The sequence below is a fragment of the Mastigoproctus giganteus genome, chromosome 12, assembly GCF_048544385.1.
Source record: "Mastigoproctus giganteus isolate SK-2022 chromosome 12, ASM4854438v1, whole genome shotgun sequence".
Taxonomy (NCBI): domain Eukaryota; kingdom Metazoa; phylum Arthropoda; class Arachnida; order Uropygi; family Thelyphonidae; genus Mastigoproctus; species Mastigoproctus giganteus.
The window spans coordinates 51,432,804-51,459,652 of NC_143586.1; the positions used below are offsets into that span (position 1 = coordinate 51,432,804).

The following is a 26,849-nucleotide window of genomic DNA, read 5'->3' on the forward strand; positions in this document are numbered from 1 at the left end:
TTTCCTCATTCACGCAACTCTGTTGACTTCAGGACCTGTATTTAAAAGAAGACGTTATTGAACTGCATGAAACTTTGTGGGATACTGTTTGAAGTGTTATACATTAAGTATGGAAATATTAACCCTAAAACTACCTTTTTATACCCAGGCCACGAATTTTTCAATCACCCCTCGTATGAAAAGTAGAAAAAACCGAATATATCCGCCAGTCCAAGACGGCCACTTGGTGCCACTCGTGCAAAACGTGGACTGCTGCAAAATTCAGTGCCTTATACGTAATAATGTTTAAGGCACTGAATTGGGGTTTTAATTTTCTGAAGCCCTGCTTATCAAGCTGAAAAGTGTATGTATACCAGCTAGAGGAATAATATTACTTGCGTAATAAACGTCTTCAGTGCAGCTCATGTATCTGGATCGAGACCTTGGTGCGGGGCCTTATACAAAATACGAGGGTGCAGTCAGTAAGCATGTACACTCTTCTAGAAATATTTGGATTAGGGATTTGATATTATGTACACTCGTGAGCCAAAATGTTATGACCACCTACCTAATTACGGTTTTGGGCCGCATTTCGCAGCGATAACTGCTTGTACCCGGAGTGGCATCGACTCCAGGAGTCCGAGGTAGGTGTTCTCAGGTATCCTCGACCAGCTGGACAGAAGGATTTCCCGGAGTTCGACAACGGGAAGAAGTGGACTGGCAAATGCTGCATTCCACCGCATCCCACAGATGTTCGATGGGTTTGATTTCGGGAGAATTTGGCAGCCAGGGGAGCACACGAAATACTTGGGCATGATCTTCGGGGCAAAATTATATGGGGCAAAATTATTATATGGGGAAAAATTTGGTCTGAAACAATGCGAGGTGTAAAGTGTAAAGTGTGTTTAGGGTCTCGCGGCACCAGCGGTTTCCCCCATCTCCGCTCAATACGAGGTACGATCTAACTGAGAGAATGTGTTCAGTGGGGAGATGGGATCCAGTGATGTCCATGAAAATATTCCCCAACCCATGATGCCACCACCACGACCTGTTTTCGTCCAACTGTGCAGTCTGGTTGCAGATGTTTACCTCCTCGCCGTCGAATACGCACCCGTCCATCGCCATGATGGAGCTGAAACCTTGATTCATCAGACCGGACGACTCTTTTTTAGTTGTTCAATGTCCAAGAACGGTGTACTTGTGCCTTCTGCAGGCGGAGGTGTCGATGACGGTTGGTCAACGTGGGCACATGAACAGATCGCATATTCGATAGGCCTATCAGCAAGAGCCTCTTCTGGATGGTGTGCTCGGAAAAGTTCTATGAATCCTGGTTGTAGTCTGCCATTAACTGAGGGATCGTGAGCCCTCTGTTGTCCCGGACAGCCCGTGCCAACCGCCGTTCACCTCGACTGTCTACCAGTGGTGGTTTCCCCATCCCGGCACATTGGATGGGGTGGTTGTGTGTCCTTTTTGGGACCATTCCCTCCACACCTTTACTACGGCGGTCCTCGAACAGCTGACAGTGTCTGAAGTTGCTGAGATGCTGGCTCGCCTTGCAAATCATTCCCCGTTCAAACTACATCCGGTCCTTCCCTTTCCCCACTGTACTTGCTTTGTACTAACAGGCACTACCGTGATGTCACTATATATGCTGCGGAAATCGGCGACTTCACTCTTAGGTGCTGTGGGATGCGTCCACTCGTGGAGAAAGAGGTGGTCATAATGTTTTGTCTCATGAGGGTACGTACTACTAAGTCTCATAAGTTAATGTATATTTATTTGTTTTTCTGGATCCATCGGTTGCAGAACTAGAACTATGAATACAGCGAGAGGTAGCATGCTGGAGAAGGTTGCGGCCCGATCCGTTATAAAATTTCTTATTTGCAAGGCGAAGAAGCAAAACAAAGCCATGAGAAGATGAAATATGTATATGCAAAACAAAGTCATAACAAGATGAAAGATGTATATGGGGAGGATTGTCCATCATACGAGAATGCGAAAAATTGGAAAAGACATTTTGGCTGTGGGCGAAGCAGTATGCACGATGACCCAAGAGAAGGAAGACTGCCTCTGTGGCCAAACTGGAATAACTAGTCATTAGCGATTAGTCTGTTTCGCCATAATGCAGGAATTCCTGCACGTGCCTAAGGTGGCGGTCAAATTTGTTCCGAGCTTTTCAGAGAAAAGTGGATGGTTTTTTGGCCGAATTTTAACGATGGATGAATGCTGAGTACATCATCACTATGACCCAGAAGAAACATTTATCTTTACCAATTCCCAAAAAAGCCAAGGTTCAATTGTCTGTCAACAAGGTCACGTTGTCAGCCTTCTGAGACTCTAAAGGTATTATCCTTACAGAGTACCTCCCAAAAGGCATCGACATCACTGGGGAGCAGTACAAAAACTTCCAGGATAAGTCAAAAGAAGTTATCAAGTTAAAAAGAAGTAGAAAGTTGGCCAAAGGTGTCCATCTCTTAGCCGAGAATGCTCCTGCTGACGAGGCTGCTCTCAAGTGGATTTTACAATCAGGTGTGGCTTTGGAAATCTTCAGCACCCACCTTATTCTCTTGACCCCTTTAGACTTCTTCCTCTTTCCTAAAATGAAGAAACCATTATAAGGCAGCAGATTTCATATTGACGAGGACATAAGTAATGAAGTGGAAGTCTATTTTTCTGCTCAAAGTGAGGAGCACTGTTCAAGAGGCCTGAAAGAGTACCTACAAATGGGAAAAATGTGTAGCTACACAGAAAAGGCCAGCCAAGTTTCATATCCCCAACTGAAATAATTTTAGGTGGTGGTAAATACTTATTGATTGCCGCTCGTAAATGAGAGATTCTACCCGTGGAACAATTTCTTCTCCTTCCCTTCCAGTATACTTCGTCACCTTTAACTGCCCATTTTAATGAAAATCAGTGAAGGAAAAAGCAGAAGAATCGACGAACTGGTAGCTAAAAACTTTGTCTTCTTATTCCTTATCAGAAGATTACAGCCTATCATTCATGCGTGTCCAAAAGCTCTTTAAATGTTGCATCACTAAAAATCCTCAAGACAGATTAAACGAGTTGTGCAAATTTTTTATTAAATTCTGTCAGAAATATTTCTTATAGCAATCCTCATAAAACTTCTTAACATTCCAGATTCTGGTGAATTGCATTATTAAAAATTCTTCCTACAGTAACATCTGTCACTGTTGAAAATAATAATAATAAATAAGAACGAAACGTATTTCGTGTGACTGATAAAGACACCGAGTCACTGTTACGTTAACTTCGAAATGAGAAGTTTGCACGCAAATATTACGGTATAATGTTGATATAATGATAAAATGTCACGCGACATTCATAGAAAAAGCTGCTTTACTTCAAGATTGTCCCTTCCCATCTTTTTAGTGATGAATGTGATCTCGAGTTCATTCAGAACTACTCGGTGAGGTTTAAAAAATGAATTTTATTTATTTATTTTTTTTTGATTTCATATTGATCATGCGTACATAATACAGCCAAACCTCTTTATAATTTTTCTGTATAAAAACAGAGCTCTTTTATTATTTTATAAAAAAATTATTATAAATTATCTATTAATTTATTATAATACCGAAATTCTATTTAGCTGAACAGCCTGGCGTGTTGTATTTAACATGATTTTAAAATGTACAAAATATGTAACAATTTCTCCAAAATCATTATAAATACAACGCGCCAGGCTGTTCAGCTAAATAGAATTTCGGTATTAGTTCGCGTATTTAAAACTAGATATTAAATTAATCTTTTAACTTATAAAATTAATTTAATTCAGCTAATAAAAATGTTTTAAAAGGTAAAAAAATAATAAAATTTAAATTTTTAGTTTTAAAATATTATATTGTATTTTTAATACACCATTATATTTTAGTATACCAATTAATAGGTTTATAGGTTTAATAGGTTTTAAAAGTACTAAAAATCGGAATGTAAAATTAAAAATTGGAGAGGAAGTTAGTTTTGCTTTCAGGTTCGCTGCAATTACAAGAATAACAACACTTTTATTCCTGAAATAAAAGTTTATTTGTCTTTGGTTTAACAAATATGTTATCGTGAAACTCACGTATGAAGTGATAAATAAGTACTACATAACTCTGTTCTACGTAATAAATCAAATATAAAAAATTGCACTGAAAGTACCCCCGATGGTGATAAAGTCGCTGAGTTTTATGAAATGGATACCTCACCGAAAAACCCCATTAAACTGAGTTTCCTCATGAATTCTGATCTGATGCTTGATACTTTTGCCTTCGTTTCTTGAAGATGAATACATTGCACGAAGCTCTACTTTTGTGTTCATGAGGTTATCTGAAAAGAAAATGAAGAATTTCAAATCAATGAAATACTAAGCAACAATGGCGTATCCAGGATTCGGTGAGGGGGGGGGGGGGGGAAGTTAACTTGGATTGGAGTTAAAATACCAATTGTATATATTCGTCTTAGGACATTTTGAAATTTAATTAAGAAATACGTGGTAGCAATTCTCTTATTAATGAATCAGAGAAAATATCTCTGGGATTTATTATGAAAATATAATTATGAAGATGTAAAAAGACAATAAATAAATAAAATAACCACAATTTAACTAATTAATAGAAATAAATAAGTTTAAGCCACTGTTTTAAACGGAATAAACAGGGGGAATAAAAAGCATCATGGAAGTTACCCCGGACTGGATATACCATTGCCAAAAAGTGATAAATATATTGCACATCCATTTTCAATTTGATATGCATTCGGTCCTACAGGTATACCCACTTACGCCCTAGAAACGCTGGCTGGTGACGTTACTACCGTAGGTCGAATAATCTCTGCTGTAGAACTCACTTGAAATTGTTTAGTGGTTCCATCAGCTCGCTGTCCTGGCGAAAAAGCCTGCAAAAAAAAAAAAAAAAAAAAAAATTCACTCTTAAAAAGTAAAATAAATTTTAATAAGAAGTAAAATAAACGTTGTAAATTAATGAAAAGTAAAATGAAGTTTATTTTTTAAGCATATTGTCAACTGCAAAAATTCAGTCTCACTCAATATGAGGACCAGAGACCTATTGGCATTTGGATTTTTCTGCTTCTACAGAAAATTCGCAATTCAAAGCTGTTCATAATGCAAATTATAATATATTTTTTTAAATATTAATCGAATAATAAGTATTCTAAAGCAGTGATAGTGTAATAGTCTCGCTAAGACCTATTAAAGACGCTCGTCCTACCATGCATAATTTTGATAATTAGTATTCAACTTACACTTTTCTCATTCCACGGTGTTTCGTGTGTAACAGATGGTGCTATTGTCCTGCTAAGTAGTGGAGGCTGCAAATCAGATGATGCTGAGATTGATATCGAGGAGTATACGGACAAAAGATCTTCAGGAGATGGGGAACTGACTGATATCGCTGTTTCCATAACTGATCTTCCAAATGAATTTCCTGTGAAGATACAGTTCAATGGCAGTGAAAATGATGCACAGTTCTTTTAATAGTTTATTTTTGTAAATAAATTTATACTAAATTTAAAAATAACGCACTTTGTAAGAAATGATAAAAAAAAAATCTATACGACTCACAACACAGCAATTACCATTGTTATCTATAGCGTTAGGCAAAAAATTAGTTGCCTTATACTTTTATTCCTTCCGGGATTTTGCTGATATTTATAACTTCGCTCTTCAGTATCACTGTGATATTCGTGAGCATTTTAAAAATGCATTTGTGGGTAATTTATTCTGATTTTTAATTAAACTTGATCCTTACGTTTATGAGACAATTCATAGCCTTGTCAGTTCGTAAGATTTACTTGGACATACAAATATCAAATACCTTTATGTGCATATTTCATCATATCCAGCACACAGTGGATGTTAAGTTGTTTAATACATTAATTAAGAAAGAGATGAAACCGTAATGGAGAGGGTTTTGGGAATATGCAAGAAAACAGATAGTTTCTATCTTGGCTTTACTTGTTCCATTCGGTGTTCCTCCCAGACTAAAGAAGATTGCAAACATCTTGAATAACGTAACAAGAGGTGGAGAAAGTACTTTCCATTTTATATATATCCCTATTCAGAAAAAAATAATCTCATAGTCATTATCAGCTTGAGGGGTTCTGTAATATCGCATCGCATATTTCCACCTACCTTTGAAACTATTTTGCCAGCTCTATCGATTAGGAATTACATAATTTGTATGCGCACCTTTAGGAAATATTATAAATCTGAAGAGGCAGTTATCAGTAGATAACATTTATTTAGATTTTTCCACAATTGGTGCTGTTAAGTATTTTAGTTTTTCGAATTTATTACCTAAATATTGCCTTAATTTTGAAATTTTTATGTTATTATTTTATTTATGATATTATTTTATTAAATTTTGAATTCTTTATTATTCCGAAATTATTTGTGTAAGTGTTTCAAGAAAGATCTTTTCTACTAAACCCTTTTATATAGGCTCTTTCTACCACCATTGTCGGGTTTTTTTCCCCTTTCCTTTTATTCAAAACAGTCAGTATTTGACCGTTATCCACAAGGTGCAAGGAAGCCTGAGGCTTATGCTGCACCAGCCAAAAAAATTTCTGAGTTGCCCAGAGAGAGAGAGAGAGAGAGAGAGAGAGAGAGAGAAGTAGAATGTAATCACCAAGCAAGGAAGAAAAGAATAATGATATCCAGCTCAGGACCCTGGGTGTGCCAAGCCCATACTCACCAGATGTGAGCCCCGGAGTTATCAAATACAATCTTGTTTACAATTCTGCAATTTAGAAAAAAAAAGTTTTTGAGTATAGTAGTGTAAAAAAAAAATATCACAGCATGAAAATCATTGGGTTTTTTCCCTACGCTGTGGTCCCCTGATGATTTTGAAAATTCAAGTGGCCCTTCCTTATTTAAAAGAAAAAAAAAAAAAAAAAAAAAAGGAAAATACTCAGTGACTAAGGCAATGTTTACCAACCACTGGTTTACAACTCTGAAAAAAGATAGGCTGATACTCCTGTTAAGGGAATCCATATCCACTGTTAAGAAGGGCGTACATTAACTCAGAATAATTATATTTATGATCTGAAACCTCGGCTGCAATGAATTTAAGGCAGCAATAAAGACGAGGAAGCAATGGAGAAAATGGAAGGTACGGATCACTGGCGAACCAACACGGTACCGTTAGGGAAGACCAAAATACCTTAATTTACTTATAAATTGCTACCGAGTCATAAATGTCCATCGGAGCACACCATCAAATGCACAATTTATAACATATCAACAAGAGGGTGGAGGAACAAACCTCTGTCAATGAACTAACATCGCTACTCCGCCCACCTCTCGCTAACTGCACAAATAGAACGATACAACATTCACTTCACACAGCAAGTTGGCGAAAAAAAAAAATTCCAGTTTTGCCAACAGTGCATGACAAGTTTCACTCTTGAAAGATTTCAGTTGAACCATTGATTTAAACAGAAATTCCCACGAGTAGCAACATTTTAGAGAGAGAGAGAGCGTCTACAACCTGTCCTCGAAACTACCGTGAAAGTCTTCGAGAGAGAGAGAGAGAGATTGCAGTAGTGCCAAATGACCCGAGAAACAAGCTTCGATGGACTAATGTTCGTAATTGTGAGTAAGCTATTTTGCTTTAATTAATAATTAATAAGCTTACTTATTTTTCATTATTTAAGTCCCTCCCAACATTAATATAAACACTTTATTAATAAAATAACTAAAATGAATAACTGAAGTTATACAGGGGGCGCTCTGTTACGTTAGCATTCTTGCGCAAATGTAAGAAGAATTTAAACATTACAGACACAAAACACACGTTTCTCAGTCTGCCAATCACGTGTGTGGTACTGTTGCCCTTGGCAACAGCTAAAGTCCTGTTTGCTTAAGGTTTAAGCAACTGCCTGTTTTGTCATTAACGAAAATTTCGGATATCTTCTATACACAATAGGTACACATTTATACACAAAGGGAACGTGGTATTTAACCATCTCTCCATCCATTATCGAATGTTTACATTGTGATGTGCTCAGATCCTTTTTATCATTGGTAAGAGTAGGCTTACAGCTTAACACGTGATATCAATTCAGTAATGGCGACCATGTAAACTAAGAATAATTATCATTTTTCGTGCAGGTAAACCAATTTATTACTACTGTCAGTAGCATTTTTGATGTGTTATCGTTCCAGTTGTTTGGAATAACGAGTGCATTTTGATAATTAATTTCACGAATGAAGTAGCAATTAAAAAATAACCTCGTATATGAATACCAAAGGTAGCTTTCTAAATTAATGATAATTATATTAATTTAAGAATTCTAATTTTAAATTTAATAATTTCAATTCATTGTGTGAATTACGAATTTTTATTTAATAACAGAAGGAAAAAAGCAAATATGAAATCCTGAATCAGCTCGATTCCTTTCCTTTTGATTATACGTTAAACTCTCTGGCATCAGACACTCTACAAAAAAAATATAAAAATAAAATAATAATAATTAAAATTAAAAAATAAATTAAATCAACATTTGCAATCTGTTAATATTAAGAAAGCAATCCGGCACTCGTATCAACGTATGCCTTTGCAATAAGTTGCCCTGGTATTGCACTACTTTTAAACAGCTGGCTTCTCAAAAGGTTAATTGTTTAAGAAATGAGACTGCTATAACAACATGTTTCAGGACTAACTGGCCCCTCATCGGATAGTAGATGGTTTCTAATGAAAACACGCAAACAAAACAGCTGTAAAAAATTGCTCGATGTGAACTAGCATGTAGTATATGATCATCATCATCATCAGCCATTTTCAATCCACTGCAGGATGAAGGCCTCTCCAGCAACTTTCCAGTTCCTTCTGTTTTGAGCACTGGCCATCCATTTACTACTCAAAAACTCATGAATTTCATCTATCCATCTCCGCCTTTATCTTCCAGGTTTTCTTCTAGCTCCTCTTGGGTACCATTCTGTTATTTTCTTAGTCCATCTGTCATCATGTCTTCGAGCTACTTCGAGTTTTGTCCTGCCCAAGACCATTTTAGTTCTTTAGTTTTGATAAGAATGTCCTTTACTTGAGTTTGCTGCCTAATCCATGTGTTTCTCTTCTTATCTAACAGTCTGATTCCCAATATAATTCGTTCCATTCTTCGCTGTGTAGTTCTCAGCTTCTCTTCCATTCTTTTGGCGAGTGCCCAAGTTTCACTTCCATAAGTCATGGTGGGGAGTATACATTGGTTCATTATTTTACGTTTCAGACAAACTGGGATATTGCTCTTCAGTATGTGACTATATTTCCTGAATGCTATACATCCAAAATTTATTCTTCTCTTGACTTCCAGCCATTTATCATTATTACAGCTAATAACTTGTCCCAGATAAGTATATGACTCCACCTTTTCAATTACTGCTCCTTCAATCATTATTTCCCTTTCTGTGGCATACTTGTTCATCATTACTTTTGTTTTAGCCATATTCATCTTTAGTCCAAAATCCTTACTAACTGTGCATAACTGATTTAAAATTTTCCTCTAATTCTTTGGGATCGTGGCTTATGACCACAATGTCATCTGCAAATCGTAAATGGTTTAGGTACTCTCTGTTCACATTGACTCCTTTCTGCGACCAGTCTAATCCTCTGAAAGCTTCCTCAAGGGCAGCAGCAAACAGCTTCAGAGATATTGTGTCTCCTTGTCGAACTCCTTTCTCGATTTTAAATTTGCTACTGTCTTTGTCTAGTCTAATAAAGGAGGTAGCACTCTCATATATTTTCTTCAAAATCATAATATATGGGGTATTTATGCCTTGCCTTGTCTTTCCAGTGCCCGAAACATTGCCTTATGCTGTATAGAGTCAAATGCCTTTTCATAATCCACAAATGCCAGGCATAATGGTGTTTTATATTCATTTGCTCTCTCCATTAGCTGTGATATTACGTGAAGGTGATCCATAGTTGAGAATCCTGTCCTAAAGCCAGCTTGCTCTTTCGGTTGATTCTCATCAAGTATTCTTTCTAATCTGTTAGTAATGACCCTTGTGAACAACTTGTAGATATGGGATAACAAGCTAATTGGTCTATAATTTCCAATTTCTGATTTATCTCCTTTCTTATGCAGCAAAACTATGATTGCATTATTCCACTGCTTAGGCGTCACACCTTTTCTAATGCACTTTGTGAAGAGCCTTGCCAGTTTTTGTGTTATGTCTCTTCCTCCCAATTTTAACAACTCTACAGTAACTTCATCTTCCCCCGGGGCTTTCCGATTATTCATTTTCTTCAATGCATGTTCTACCTCATCAGGAAGAATATCGGGTATGTCGTATGTGTTGCTACTTTGCAATCCATCTTCCCCACTGCTGGTATCATTCCCTCGCTCCTTGTATAGTTCTCTATAGTAGTCTTCTGCTATTTGAATTATGCCTTCTCTGCTGTTTATAAGTACACCATCGCTATTCTTCAGTTTCAGTATCATTTGTCTTTCTGTATTACTGCTCATGGCTGCTGATTTAAATCCTTTGTTTTCCCTTAATGCTTGTTCTACTTTTCTTGTGTTAAATCTTCTTATGTCCTGTCTGAGTCTCTTTCTAATGGCTTTGCATAACTCAGTATACTCAATTTTCTCCCTGTCAGTGTTTTTCTTGCTCTTCATTTGTCGTCTTTGGTTTATCATGACAAGTATTTCTTGACTAATTTTTTCTTCTTTGGATTTCTGTTTCCCTATAGGTTTCTTGGGCTTTATAACTTTCAGAAAGTTGTAATGTTCCTCGTCGATATCTTGGTCCTGAGCAGTCTGCAGAAGCTCAAACTTGTTCTTAAGTTCCAGTACATACTGCTTTTTCTCCTCTTCTGTTATCTCAAAGACCTTTGTATTATTTACTCGAGTCAGTTTCTTCCTTTCCTTTCCTACATCTATATCAAGTGTACATCTTACCATTCTGTGATCACTTCCAACATTTATCTTATTCAGGACGGTAACATCATTCACAATATATCTTCTGTTAGTGAGGATGAAGTCGATTTCATTAGTTGTTAATCCATTTGGACTCTTCCATGTCCACTTTCTGTTCAGCCTTTTCTTGAAAAAAGTGTTCATTACTGACAGTCCTTGAGATTCTGCAAATTCCACAAGTCTTTCACCTCTTTTATTTCTTTCACCAATTCCAAAATTTCCTATAGTTCCTCTTTCTGCGCTGTTTTGCCTTTTTCCAACCTTAGCATTGAAGTCCCCCATAATAATAGTGTAGTGGGTTTTCTGCTCGTCTAGAAGACTCTCAATTTCAGTGTACATTTCTTCAACCTCTTCATCATCATGGCTCGATGTTGGTGCATAAATCATTATAATCTTTAGCTTGTATCTCTTAGAAATCTAGTATATGATATCAGTTTCTAATGTAACATAGTTAAGATGTCTGACGGAAGAAGTGCAATACCAGGGAAACTCGTTACAAAGGTAAGTTTGTTCAGCCAAAAGAATTAAAATTAAAATAAATAAAATATTATCCCGCGCAGTTTAAACCTTTTTGCCCGCAGAAACAAATGAAAGGATACTATAGCGATTATAAATATTTACAGATGTAAATAAGTTTGTTGTTTGTGCTTAATATTTTATTGTAATGTGCTCCTCTAAAACTGCTCAGCTTCTAGGTGTCTCTAAAATCTGGCTCTTCTCAATCCCCAAGTGTCGGATTTTAAAGAATTCACTGTAAACACAATGGCCATGAAATCTGCGCTTCATAAAAGGTAACCAGAGAATGATATGGGCGTATTCTCTTACCTCTAGTTGTGGGCGATATTAGAACAGTCTGTCTCACTTCACCGCTCTCCCAAATAGTGAAGAAGCTTTGACTCTGCGAAGGTATAACTCCTGAAGGTTTGATGTCTTCTGTTTGAGTTGGATGGATCCAGAGACTAGGTGGTTCTGTAAAAAATAGTGTACTGGTTAAGGGTTCTACAACCGAACTGAAATGTGTCTTCTCAGGAAGGTAGTGGCCATCTGTCAAATATATCACATTTTCCTCTATTTTTTCGGCAGGTAGTGCACGTTTCTGCCATGTGTGTCCTTTGGGGTTGTTACCAGTTGCCCTCACAGCGGGAGCTGTCAAAATGTAAATAAATAAAAAATAAATGGTAAAGTTCAAGACTCACCTCGCATAATAATATAGTACTTTAAATTTTTTTTTTTTTTCAATTTCATTGTTTTAGAAAAGTTTATTCCATTTATGGTATATCAGTAGTCAGCAACCGATGATCCTTGGATCAATGATCGACTTTTACCACAGTTTAGCTGATTCAGAACAAATGCCGGGAAAAAAAAGGATAATAATAATAATTTAAAATAAAGAAAAAATTAGGATATATCGGATAATAAAAGATACTTCTATGCAGAAGTATCACAACACATTTTCTGTTTCTTTCAGAATGGTAAATAATAATCATACTATTATTTGTGGTGGCACAAATAATAGTATGGGAATTAGGCTAAAAAGTAGTACAATTGAGGCATTCTTCTACAGTGTGCTGTGCCCACAATGAATTTCATTTGGAAGTTCATTGTGGTCACTTCGAAACACAACGTGATCACTTCGGAAAACAATATTTGTTGTTGTTGGTTTAGGGATTTATTAGGCGCATCGGCAACTATGGCCATAGTGCACCGGAAAACAATATGATCACTACGAACTCTTCATACGCTGATGAAAGAAGTGACAGCGTTGTGAGTCAAACCCTTGTCCTACGTCACACACTGAGTGGTCACTTTATTAGGTACAGCTACCAAATAGCAGGTTTCCTTTTATCCCTCCGAATAGACTATTTTTATCGTGGGGTGGCCTCAACGAGGTGTCGAAAGCGCCATTGGAATGCTGACCCACGATGAGTCAATTACTTTTCTCAACCATCCAATTAGCGACAGATGTTACAAATTGGGTGGTTGCAGATCTGTACTCTAATTGTTCATTACCCCTCATCCCACAGGTGCTCAACTGAACTGGTGATGCCCCACCAGACAGGAGTGGGGCATCGCAGTAGGCTGAATTCACTTTCATGTTCAAGAAACAAGTTCTGTACAATCTTGCTTTGCGTGTGTGTGTGTGTGTGCGCGCGCGCGGGTGGGTGGAATTATTTAAGCGCCAAAGTAACTAAGACTACGAGGCAGCAGTATATCCTGTTTGTTGAGCGGAAAACTAGCGTCCCCAGGAGATAAAATCATGCAACACTCACTGAGACCGACTAACTCCGACCCATTCGTCACCGCTTGAAATTTCTTGTGATGTACTTGTTTTTTCGCAAATCTGAATAGGTTTCTGAGGTTAGGCTGGACATCACATCCGAAAATTAGTCATTATCCCTAAATGGACGTCCAAGAAAATGAATTCAAAACCTATGGCACTTCTGAAAGCCTTAAGTAGTACTGCAGAATTTTTCCCAATACCTTTGAGCAGTCAATATGTCTTCTTTAAAGATGTGAAACCTTCCATCATCAGACCACCGCCATGATAGCGGCCCTTCTTCCTAAATGATAGGATGGGCGAGTATCCCATCTTCTCTCCTGACGAAAGCATCAAGCATCATATTTGAGATACCTCTCCTGATGTTGTTGCGATAACCTTTAAATTACGATTGAGATGTTGTAAGCCCTGACCACCTCAACTTGCAACTGTCCTGCCAGTAGTTATCCAGCAAGTGGAAAATTCCAAATGCCTGCGTTTCTCAGCATTATAGATTCATTCATTTTGTTTTATTCATTTATTTTGTTTTATTTATTTATTCATTTATTAACTTCTGAAGTACTGTCTGAGATACTATCCATATGAGTACATGCTGCATTGTACATAAAGAGAAAACTTAATCAGATATGTTCTGTACCACGATAAATTAGAAATGAGTGATGCTGCTGCAATGCACGCTTTTATAATCCACTGTCCGATTTGTATATACGGGAGTTTAAAATCGCATTACAGCATCTTTGGAATTATATTATATTAGGACACGAATTTCCTGTAAAAATTTACGCAAATATGTTAAAGAAAAAATCTAACTTAACTTTAACCCTCACATTAGTATAAATGAAAATGCACAACAGAACGAATTCCATGCTCCACCAGTCTCCTTGGTATTGCACTACATTTAAACAAATGACATCCCGAAATGTAATTTTAAGTTTCTTAAAATTATGTTCTAAATTTTGATTCGGTTTAGGAGTCGCAGAAAACAAAAATATTACTAAATAAAAATATATGATAGAGAGAAACATTTAGCTGCTTAAAACATTAATAATATTTTAATTGGTCAAAAGATATGAACAGGACTAGGCGCTTAATAAATAGCATCGGACGTATTCCACACTTCTCTAGGAATCTTCTTAAGTGATTTAAACAAAAAAGATAATTAAATTTACGTAGTACGAAGGGGCAATGTAAAATAATCCGAAAAATCTTTTTATGAAAGATTTTCAGTAGCATTTGTATGACCGCCCTACCTCCCATCCGTAATGTAATTTGTGAATCTTCCCTCTTCCTCTGAAGTCTCGAAACAAGCTCAGAGATGTCTCATCTTTTAAATAAATTGCGAATTACCCTTTCGGAATGCCGTTTATTTAAAAGTAGTGCAACACCGAGGGAACTCGTGTAAAAATGTTTGTTCTTTTGTGTGTACTACGGCTATAGTTTTTTCTTAAACTGTTTAAATTCTGCAGGCAGAGAAAAAAAAAAGCAAAGCATCATTTAGTATCAGTCCGTCTGGTTTTTCTTATTGTGACCTAGCGGGTTTCTCATCAAGTTGAGTTTCAGGAAACCTGCCCTATTCGTAGGAAACGTTTAGAGCTCTGAAGAAAATAAACATAGTATCATTCATTCAAGAGGGCTACTGGCAACTTTTATAGTAATTAAATAATAGATGGAGCATTTTTATCGGCGTTATATCATGAGGAAGATTGTATTTTATACACGAGAGGTACACTGATATTAATGCCTGTTGGGATCAAAGCGGGGCCTTGTCGCGCAAACTATATCAGCCACTGTAGCAGCCACCAGGATGAAGGGAAGGAAACCAGAGACCAACAGAAAACACAAAGACAAGGAACCACCAGCTTGGGAAATAAGACTACAGCAGAAGATAAAAGAATTAAGAGTGAAGACAGGCCAGCTACCCAGTACCAATGGGTAGCCTTTTACAGGAACATTAGACAAGATAGCCTTTTAGAGGGATATTGGACAAGAGGAGAAGAGCAACAGACCCCCCCCCCCCATCCAATCAGCAGGAACCCTAAGAGTTCTGGGGCAACATGTGGCGCATCGAAGTTAGCCATAACGGCGTGCCCCCTTGATAGGGGAAAAAGAAAAAATATAATAATAATAACAACAGCGCTCTTCTTCATTTACTTTCTTAACATATAATGTTTGTTCAAAGACGTTTCTTCTAGCCTTCCACTAGGTGTCTGTGATCATCAAACATGGATATTAAAAAATTACAGGTGACAGTTTTTGAATTTCTTACGAAGGAGGGCTGCTTCGATATCGGTAGTGACATCCATAACTAGCTGCCAGTGAATGGCGAAGTGACAATTGATGCGAGCAGTATGGGAAGATGGCTGAAGAAATTTAAGCGTGGCAAAAAAATCATGGAGGACAAACAGTGGCCCTTTACTGTCGCGACTGATAAGAACCGAAAATGAATAGAAAACTTTATTGTGGACACAGGAGTCACTGCGAGGAAGACTGTTTAACAGATGAAATGTTGACAAGGTTGTGGAGGAGCTCATTAATAATTTAAGATTCCGATATTTTAGCAATATTTGAAAATCCCATCTCTTCTAGACCTAAGAGGTTAAAATCACAACGATCAGTACCAAGGTTGATGAAGCAGTTTTCTGGAGATCGTTTTATAAAGATTTTTTTGGAGTGTAGTGAGACAATCTACAATAGGCTAAATCCTACCGATATTAAAGAAGCTTAATCCCCCACGTACTCCTCCATGATAATGCTTGTCCTATGTCTTTTGTCACAACCAATGCCAAAACAGGTTGGAAAATTATGCGACTTCCATGTGTAGAATGCAAACAATCGATGGTTATTGTAAATGCCTTTTGAAATTTTTACCTGTGTCTGTTATGTTCCAAAAGTTATATATCAACATGCAATATTTTCACAGAATTGGAAAATAAGTTCTAGCTTATTGGGTTCTAGCTACAAAGAGTAATACTGTATCCTATTCGGTTCTAGCTACTCTTTGTAGCTAGAATAGAGCAGAGGTTCCCAAATGTAGCGCACTTGGACTTTTTGGGGTGGGCAGCGTGTTGTTTTTTATGAAGCAATTTTTTTTTAACGAAATATGAACAAACTGTCTCACTAATTGAGGCATGAAGTGTATTTTATTTCAATCTTTGAGATTAAATATATTAATTGACAAATTTTATGTCAAATCGCTTATATTTGCGCTTATTCTGGAAAGGGGTGCGAAATTTATGAAATATTTTAAGAGAAGGCAGCAAGGTATAAAAGTTTATAAAAGGTTCCTAAAAGGTTCCTAAACCTTTGGACTAGAGCTGACCCAGTTAACTTATATTAGTTTCCATTCTTATCATTTCAAAAAGTATGATTTTTTTTTATCAGCCGATATAAAATGATTTTTCCCAATTTTTTTTTTTTTTTTTTGTTTTTTTGTTCTCATTTTTGATTCCTGTTGTCTGGACCCCGGACGAGCGCCTGCTCGAATACGGCTCTCTCTATAGCAAAGTATTGAAATCTTGATGTCTCTGAAAATTGCATATTTAAACATTCGAACTGAAACATAAATAAAGAGGAGTAGAAAATTTAATATACCAGATTATTTAATTAAATTAAATCTTTTAATTTAAAGCAAGTTATGATTTAAGACAGCATAAGAAATAATTTATTCAGAGTTGGACAACAACCGCAAAGGTTGACATCGTCCAAAAAAATGGCCGCTTTCTACACCCTTTAAAGATTAAATTAAATATTACATAAATATTAATGGTAAAGTAAGTTACATACTCAGCTTTAGATATAATTGCCCTCATATTGTATAGTTAATATTTGTTTTAGAGTTAAAAAATGTCGACACTGACCTTCTAGTAAAAACACATACAGAAGAGGAGTGACAACCATCAGAAATGCTATATACAGACGAAGACTCGCTCTCTTGATGGATCTCATAGCGTTGCGTGTAATCTGCGTCGCCAAACCACGCCCGAAAGGGTGCACGGGACTACGGTCACTAGGGCACATCTGTAGTCCTTCCTACTCACCGATAAGGAATAATTTGACTGATTCGAGATGCTCGGGGATGATTAAAACTGATGTATCTCTAGGTGGTATTAACTCTGAAACAAATAGAAAAAAAAAGAAACTAGGACACTGTGAAACCTATTTCTTCGGGAAGATAGGTACATATATAATTATGAGAAAAGATAGAGGGGATAAAAAAAAAAAAGACACAACGACAATAGGTAGGGCAGCAGATGTTAAGAAAAAAACACGAGCATTATACTCTAAAATATGACACTGCTCACCAAATTACTCTTTTCAACAACAAAGACTCAAACAATGAGACAGTTCTAGTCTCGTTGATTCTCGTGTGGGTGTGTGCGATAAAACGTCAGATTCACTCAGCTATTATCCTCTCTTAAATCGGATGCACTCAATGAATAGGACTGCCCTATTGCTTCCTAGAAATTGGTTTCGAAACTGGGGGAGGTATCTTTCAAAAGGTTGCATGTTTTTGCTAACTTTAAAATTAGTTTTGTAACCTAAATGTAAAGGGAAGGAAGTTATTTTCTTTTTTCTCTATTCTTTCCCAGTCAATAACATATCTCGTGAAGCGATGTTCCAGTACCACGCAGTTTGTGATTGGAGACAGAACAGTGGACTCCCACTCACTCGCTCTGAGAGGGTCAGAGTCGAGTTACACCTATTTGGAGGAGGAAGAGGCATAATAGGACAATAACACTTTTGTGGATCCTGGATTCTCTCACGCAGAATACAGAAATAACGTAACTGTGATTCATAAATGTTTGTTATCACGCTGTTACCGAAAGCTGATTTTCAACGAGATTCATCAATTGTGAACTTTTTTTGAATCCTAGGAGCACATATTACAAGACAAAAAGCCATAAGTCGTTGCCGGCTGTCATATTAAAGTAAAAATAATAATAATAAATAAATAAATAATAATAAATTAAAGGTGTTTCTTTTAGACTTTTAGAGCAAAGAAAATTGACATTTTTAAAAATATTTAGAGAATTGGTTAATAAATTATTATAAATTACTAATTAATTTTTAATTTATAAAATATAACGCAATTTTATAAATAATTAAACTTATTTTTAATGAATTTGTAACACACAAGAAGAAATTTAATGTTGAATGAATGAACAAGAATAAATTCAACATTTCGTTCATATCATTCTGTCCAAGCAGGTTGGCAATTAACTGATTGACAGATAACAAAGTTGGAGAAGCTACTGCTCCATATGACAAAAAATGGATTATATCGTATGATAAAAATATGAATGTTTTCAATGGAAAGAAGAGTACCAGAATGCTAGAAAACATCACAGGAAGCGAAAACATCACAGGGTTCTGAAACAAATGCAAATCTTGATTTTCTCAACCAACATTTTCATAAATAGGGTCTTCGCGACTCTTTAACCAATCTGCACTGGAGATGGACTGTCCTGGCTACTGCGCTCGCCAGATACAAACACCTGTGATTACTTATCTTAGAAATTTCTTGAGGACAGTGTGGACAGGAATAATCGATATTCGACTGAAGAAGTGAAAGGTCAAATCATGACTACTACGGAGTACATCACTCAAGAAATGCTGATTGAAGTTATGGACAATTTCCAAGGTTATCTATAGATATCCTTGGAAATTGACCAATTTACATATTTATAAATACCATTGGATGTGTATCAAACCATTTTTGAAGTTGGTATCTCGTAAAAGTTTTTGGCCGTGAAATACTTTCAAAATTTTAACTCTTTCATGCAAAGGATATAATGAAACATACACTGCTCGACAAAATTAACAGGACACAAAATATTTTACTTGAATACTTTATTGTAAACAGTGTTGCCGAAGGCGAATATTTGATATAATAGGTATCCTGGCATGCAAATTCCGTGTATCTAACAGAAGTAGATCTACCACCTCACGGAGCCACACATTATGTAAATTATTCATGCCTATAAAAACATGGATTGCGACCACATCACTTCATTCCCCTTTTTAGGTTTGCTCAGTGGGATAGCGACATCTCCAGTGCTCAGGATGGCAAATTATCCTAGTTTAGATGATTCTTTAAGATTGCAAGGTGTTAAAGACTTGAAGCTGGACAGTCGCAGACGGAGGTGGCACATTCGCTTAATGTGTCACGCAGTGTAGTATCGGCACTATAGAAGCAGTTTCAGTAGACAGGACCCATTATAAGAAGAGCTGGCCAAGGTCGCCCGAGGGCTACATCAACCAGAACAGACTGCTATCTGACTCTAACAGCAAGACGGAACCCTACCACGATGTCATGTCATCAACTGTCTCTTCAACTTGCTGAGGCCACAGGTGAAAACGTTTCCAACTGGACTGTATTGAGAAGGCTCAATTCTAGTGGACGCTACACAAGGAAGCTAGTGGTCTGTATTCCATTAATCCCAAACCACCGCAGAGCTCGTCGAAACTGGTGCCATGAACATGTGACTTGGAACCCTGGCAAATGGAATGCTGTTCTGTTCTTTGATGAGTCCCATTTTAGCCTACAAACAGATTCTAGACGTTATTTCATCTGGAGACAACGAGGAATGCGGTATCATTCCTTCAACATCAGAGAAAGAGACACTTACGATGGAGGCGGTGTTCTCGTGTGGGGCAGATTAATGATGAACGGCCGCACCCCTCTTCATAACTGTGCAGAACAGATTCCATAGATACCCTTATACTGAGCATGGTTCACCGATGTCAGGCCTGTTTGGAGCGGATCATAGGCCGTATTGATGTCATGTGACCATATTTTTGAGCATCTTGTGTCGACTTCTATGATGTGACGTTTTTGATCATTCTTATACAACCCCTATACGTGTGCGAAGTTTCTCGCTGTCTCCTCATTTCATTGTTATTCTGTGGTAATTTTGTCTAGTCGGACACGTAGAAAAGAGAACTGTATTAATGATAGCTAATTTAATCTGAAATTTATGTATTTTATTGACTTATGACTCTTTTCGATGAAGAAAAATTCACTTCCTCGCATCATTTGGCCTTACTAATATTATTAATTCCCATAATGCCTTACGGATGTTTAGATATTTTTGGGTGTATTTTGGCATCCACTGTAGAAATCATTCGTATCTTCATCTTCCCCCCCTATAAGCTGACATGTTTGAAAATAGGGCGTGTAATTTTCTGCTTGCTCTGAGTTGTTTTGGGCTGTTAGCATCAGTAAGTTGACATTTTTGGTGGGCGTATTCACTTCCAGGTACATATGTTTCCATGAATTATCAATGCTCAACTACCATTTGGCCGCTCATGAACTCGTTTAGTATTAGTAAGGCCGAACGATGTAGGGAAACTAACGTTTCTGCATTAGCCAAAAATAAATAAATAAAATAAAAAGTTGCATAATTTCAGATCGAATATTTTGTTTGAGGCAGAATTACTGCGATCTCACTCAGAGTGGTGGACAGTTCACATGACATTGTTTTTTTGCTTTATTTTTCCATTATAAAGAAAAGTAAATGTTCTTTCACCAATATTAATTTCTGTTATATTGATTTGGGCTATTTTGATGAAAAGAAAATAGCGAAATATATTCCAAACTAGAGATTACGTTCTGAAGAAGGATAATCATAAGAAATGTCTTGATGACCAGCTTCAGGGGCAGTCCGAAGGTATCCTAAAGGTAGGGGATAAGGTATTTAAAGCGGGGAATAAAGCAGTTCCGGAAATCATTAAACTTTAATAATTATATGGCAGTAAAAAAAATTCACATTGTTTTGATCATAAGGGGAGGGCTACAGTCCCTTTAATCCCTTCCTGGGATTGACACTACCCACTTTTAAATCTCGGCTCACCGAAAGCCGAAATAATACCCCGAGAAAACACTAAGTAGATGTTCAATTATCTCAACATCGACTCTGAAACTTTGCACTCGCAAATAATATAGAAAAGAAGCTTTAGAAAATTCATGCTTTTAGATCCACTTTTAAATGGAATAAAATAGGACCATCCTCTATATCTGGGCCATCCAGAAAGAAGATATCGCTTCTCATTACACATAGGGACAGTTAGAGGAAAGAATACTATAGAGATTACTGTATATTATGATATCTTTTAAAATAAATAAAAATTTTTAAAATAAAATAAAATAACAAGATTTTAAATCTAATATAATATGTTATTTTATTTATTAATTTATTGTTCATTTAAAATCATGTATGTCGTGTTAATTATTAATTTATTATTAATTTAAAATCATTTTAAACGTAATGTTTTTAATCATGCTCCAGTTATTCTTCATATTAAATGTATTTCGACAATAATAATAATAAATTTTAGCATTAAAATCTGTAGACTGAAAATGTAAAAACACGCCTTTTTCAATGGCTGTGACCAAAAGGAGTTATATTGAATTTCTCTTTGGGTCACCCAAGAACCAACTCACCTACCCGTGCGTATTATGTCCACAAATTGCTTGCGTTCTCCGGTCTATTTGTCTGGTTTTCTGGAGGAAAAAACTTTGCTATCCTCGCTTGAGACGACTAACTCAGCCACGGAAAGGAAAAAGCCCATAAAAGTTCATCGTATCATTGACGGAATTCGAAAACGGGCCCTTTCCACCCGGTGTGGGAAGGATGGCGATTATAACCACTCTGTCACAGCGCAGATATAATATTAACATATACCATGATCACATATACGTGTAAGGTAACTAATGCTATTTACATACTGTTCTTTCGAAACGTTCACCAATGACTTCTCTGGGGCCTGCAAGATGCATTGTGTTGTCCACATACAAAGTGCCTATCCTGGATAGTTCATTGAAGAAAACCTAATGTGGCTCATCGTACATATTGTCATGACAACGGTGAATGCCTTTAGCCATCGATCGACGGCGTGTTTTAGAAACGCACTGCCTCTGCATGCTTCATACACGGTCCTCGGATATGCTGGATTTTGAGCGGCCGTGAATATTCATGATGGCACTGACAGTACCACGATTTCACTAAATGTCTACACTGCTGTCCCTGACCTTCGTGATATTATAGTGGTTTTGCCACTTACATTAGTTTGGAGAGAGATCTCGGTACAAATCTCAACCAGAGATTTGGACCAAGGAATTCCTTTCGTTTACAACCAGAGGAATTTTTAAAGACATCTTCAACCGGGACTGTACTTAGCTGATCTCAGACAGAAAGAATTGCGTTTTTTCCTTGTGAAGTACTGTGGTGTTTTCACCACTCACAGCAGGCAAATCAGCCCATAAACACACAGATGGTACAGACAAAATACACATAGCTCGTCTACTGCTGCCATAAAACTCCACACTATTACAGTCAATCCCTCTCGGTAGCACAGTAGTTATTTATTATTATTATTTTTTTTATTGTACTATGCTGTCTCAGCCAGCTTATATAAAGTACCAACATAAGGTTGTAATGATCTCTGAGGATCCTACTGACACTTGTAGGTCCACTATGAAGATTCAAAATGAGAAGTCCAATCCAGAAAGTAGATGTTGAAACCAGGAATTATGGTCACAATGAAGAAGTCCACTTTTCCTCAAACCAGAACCATCAATGACTGATTGAGAAATACCTCAATCAGTCTCCGCGTACAGTCCCTGGAACCACAATAACACCACAGCATCAGGTCATCCATCGAGGAGATAACAACAAATGCCATCCAACAGGCTCATCCTCGTGGTCTAACCCTCCACTGGACCCGCAATTTCTCCGAAACAAGCCTGCCCGAAAAGCGTCAGCGGTCTCCTCAACAACTACTCTGAATCACCTGTTAGTGGAAGAGGTATCTGGAGGATGTACCGTGAGGTTCCTTAGAAGCCGTAGCGTTCACAGAGTAGACTCCCACCTATAATCAGAACGGTACCACCATCCTGCAACCACCCTGACTACCATAATAATATTCCGTTCTAATGTAGCACGTCATGACCTTTTCAAGCCCTTTTTAACTGTCATTCAGTATCTGGCTAATGTTTCTTCAACTGCAACAAGATCCTTCTTCTTCTGAATAGTTGGATTGTAAAATTTCGAAGTCATAAAAATCTTCTTTTGTACTAACCAATAGTTGTTCAGGAGTAAGGGAGCGGCGATAAGAAGTTTCTTCAATTAATTGTCTCCTCAAGTCACAATACGTAACACATTCATATAAAAGATGGCTCCAGTCTCCCGGGAATCCGCCAGTACATAGAGTATGCTCAGTGATTCCAAATTCCCTTAACTTTGCAACTATGTTCAGTCAAAAGATAAGTTGTATAGAGATTGGGATTAAACTGAGTTGCACAATGTTTGCCATCATCATTTACTATAAGAAATTTTTTTTTCGTTACTGCTCCTGTCACAACGTTCTTGCCACCGTTTTTCCAATTCTACCCATAGATGCTTCCTTTCCAGTTTGTAACTCGCATCACAATCTATTTCAAATGACAAACAGTTACGTGGCAGTCCCTCTCTTATGTGATAACTCATTATGACATCGTCTTTCCAAATTGCGTAAAAAGAGTCTGGGTTCGAATCCCGTCAAGGCCTGGGAATTTATGGGTTTTTAGCAGCGTATCTGAGTTAACCCGTCTCAGGAGAAGTTCAGTGATTTTCCCTCCAAAACGCGTTTTTCATCCTGCAAAGCAGACAAACTGACAATAGAATGCAATTTAAAGACAGTAGGCTGACGACTCATAGCCTTAGTTGCTTTGGTGAAAAGACATAACAATATTCAGGTCATTAAATACGTGCCTGAGCACTACGCTCAGTAAATTACAAAACCTAGAAGGATTTTAAAGTCTGCCTGCTTGAATTCTTAATCCTCTGAGTGACTTCTTTTACAGACTAATTTATACATTGCTGTGCAAAAATTTAAGGACCAACACTATTTCTAAAGGTTACAACCACAAAATCTTTACTTAAGGTACTCTTTACTGATGAGAGTAGATTCAGTCTCAGCAGCGATTGTGGACGTCAGCTAATCTGGCGAGAGGTTGGCACACGGTATCACCCCGCAAACATCACTGAAAAGGATCGATATGGCAGTCGAGGTGTTCTCGTCTGGGGAGGCGTTATCTTGGATGGACGTACACTACTCCAGATACTGGAAGGCGGTACTGTAACCGGTCACGCTACTGTACTGAGGTAATCCTTCCCCATGTGCATCTGTTCAGAGGTGCCATTGGCCCCGAGTTCGTGTTTATGGATGATAACGCCACACCCCATCGCATTGCAGCTGTTGATATGCTTTTGGAAAGTGAGGACATTGTTCGTATGGATTGGCCTGCCCGTTCCGGCGATCTAAATCCCATCGAACACATATGGGACGCTCTGGGGAGACGCCTAGCAGCACATCCACACCCACCAGAAAATGTTCACCAGCTGAAGATGGCGCTGACAGAGGAATGGACAATGTTACCGAAAGAACTTATCAACAACATTGTTCTAAGTATGGACAGGCGGTGCAAAGCCTGCATCGACATTAGGGGGTGGCCATATCTCCTACTGAGGACCACCTCTTCCCTTTGTTCCATCTTTGGCAGTGATGCATCTGTATCATGGCAGCCAGTGCTACGTTGCCATTTTTGAATAAAGTCCTTCTATACCATTTTGTTTCCGTTGTTGTTTCCTTCATCATTTCTGTACCTCACGAGGTTCCTTTGGTATGGTTTTCCTATATCCAGGCCACTCCTATGAGAAGCTACAGGTGAAAACCTGACTGGTCCTTAAATTTTGCACACCAGTGTAGGTACTATAGTATTCGGAGTTCATATGATGACCCTCGAATACTATAGCATCCCACTTTTATAGCCATCCCTTTCAACTTTCTTTTCTGCCCACCAGGTTAATAAGTTCCTGTATTGACTTCCATCCGATAATGTCAATTATGAGTTCATCCTATATAATAAATAGCTCTTTGAGGTACTGTAATAGGAATAATCAATGAGCTGCTTAGACAGTAATCAGCATCCCAAAGAAGCTGAGAATGCGAAAATAGATATCGTTTTGAGAAATAAGAAAAGAAAATTTTAAAAAGCACTGTGATTGATTTTTTATACAACGATTCATTGTCGTAATTTATGCCTTACATAATCTTATAACATATTTTAATTCTTAACAGGTATCCTGAATTGGAAGTTGTTTCAGTGTAATTTAATGAAATGAGAAATTTGACCTTCCTTAAGTAAGATGAACGGTGAATTCATCTTGGATAAGTCATTAGCTGCAATAATGATAAATGGCTGGAAGTCAAGAGAAGAATAAATTTCGGATGGACAGCATTCAGGAAATATAGTCACATACTGAGGAGCAATATCCCAATTTTCCTGAAAGATAATATAATGAACCAATGTATACTTCCCACCATGACTTATGGAAGTGAAACTTGAGCACTCAGCAAAAGAATGGAAGAGAAGCTAAAAACCACACAGTGAAGAATGGAACGAATTATATTAGAAATCAGACTGTTAGATAAGAAGAGAAACACATGGATTAGGCAGCAAACTCAAGTAAAGAATATTCTTATCAAAACTAAAGAACTGAAATGGACTTGGGCAGGATACATAGCTCGAAGACATGATGAACTAAGGAAATAACAGAATCGTACCCAAGAGGAGCTAAAAGAAAACCTTGAAGACAACAACTGAGATGGATAGATGAAGTTCAAGAGTTCGTGGGCAGTAAATGGATGGCCATTGCACAAAACAGAAGGAACTGGGAAGTTGATGGAGACGCCTTCATCATGCAATGGATTGAAAATGGCTGTTGATGAAGTTTGACAATTCTTTATGGGGTCCAATTTATTTCTGTTTAATTAAGCAACTAATCTGTTTGTTTATTAAAAGAAGAAGGTTTCTTCATTTTAAAAACCAACTGGATAAATTATTAAAGTTACTTTAGTCAGATAAGTTTTGGTGAATACATTTAAAATATAAATTATCGATATCCTATAACAACGTAACTAGAATATTTAAGATAAATTGTACCAATAATTATAATACCAGCTAACTTAATAATTTCCTCTATAAACTCTTCCATTTTACTATCCTGAGCAGTAATTCATGAAATAAAGAGGCAACAGCGCATGCGTATATCAATAATGTTGGGAAAAACTCTCGAATTTCTCTATTATTCAAATTGCGATGAATTTTGGATTATATTTTTTAACAGTTCACATAACGTACAATTTTTGCTCTCTTTTTTTTAAATTTTAGGATCATTTTAAGCGTTTATAGCAAGAAACCTATTATGATACGAAAAGTTCCGAATTATAAACACCAAAACTGTTTTAATTTATTATTTATTTTATTTTATGACTTATCCAAATGACGTCTTACCTTCGATACAAACTCCTACTCGCCGGTGTCCTCGTGGGATTAGCGTCCTCCCTTCTAGTTCTCAATACGTCTATTGTGCGCCTTTTTGCACCGATATTTGCTCATGGTTTGCTTATTTTTACGACTCCTCTTCCGTCTACAATGTTACACACTTAAGGGCTTACACACGTACATGCATCTAACCCTTACGAATTACCCAAACAAACATCGCATGCGACTGCCCCCTTACACGAACAACATACAAAAACAAGATTGGCCGCGAAAATCGTACACCTGGTTCACCTAGCCGACAATCGGCGCTTTAGGCGGGACAACCAA

General features: G+C 37.2%; 1 protein-coding gene across 1 annotated transcript; it reads right to left on the reverse strand.

Annotated features, from left to right (window-relative positions):
* Positions 1-4,145: 4,145 nt before the first annotated feature.
* Positions 4,146-26,849, reverse strand: LOC150077051 (uncharacterized). The gene is made up of 6 exons (XM_090386284.1): positions 26,532-26,849; positions 17,053-17,307; positions 11,743-12,063; positions 5,242-5,423; positions 4,763-4,875; positions 4,146-4,308 (listed from the first exon to the last, which is right to left on the reverse strand). The coding sequence occupies exons 2-6, from the start codon at positions 17,210-17,212 to the stop codon at positions 4,305-4,307; spliced, it is 780 nt and encodes a 259-aa protein (XP_090242410.1). The 5' UTR covers positions 17,213-17,307; positions 26,532-26,849; the 3' UTR covers positions 4,146-4,304.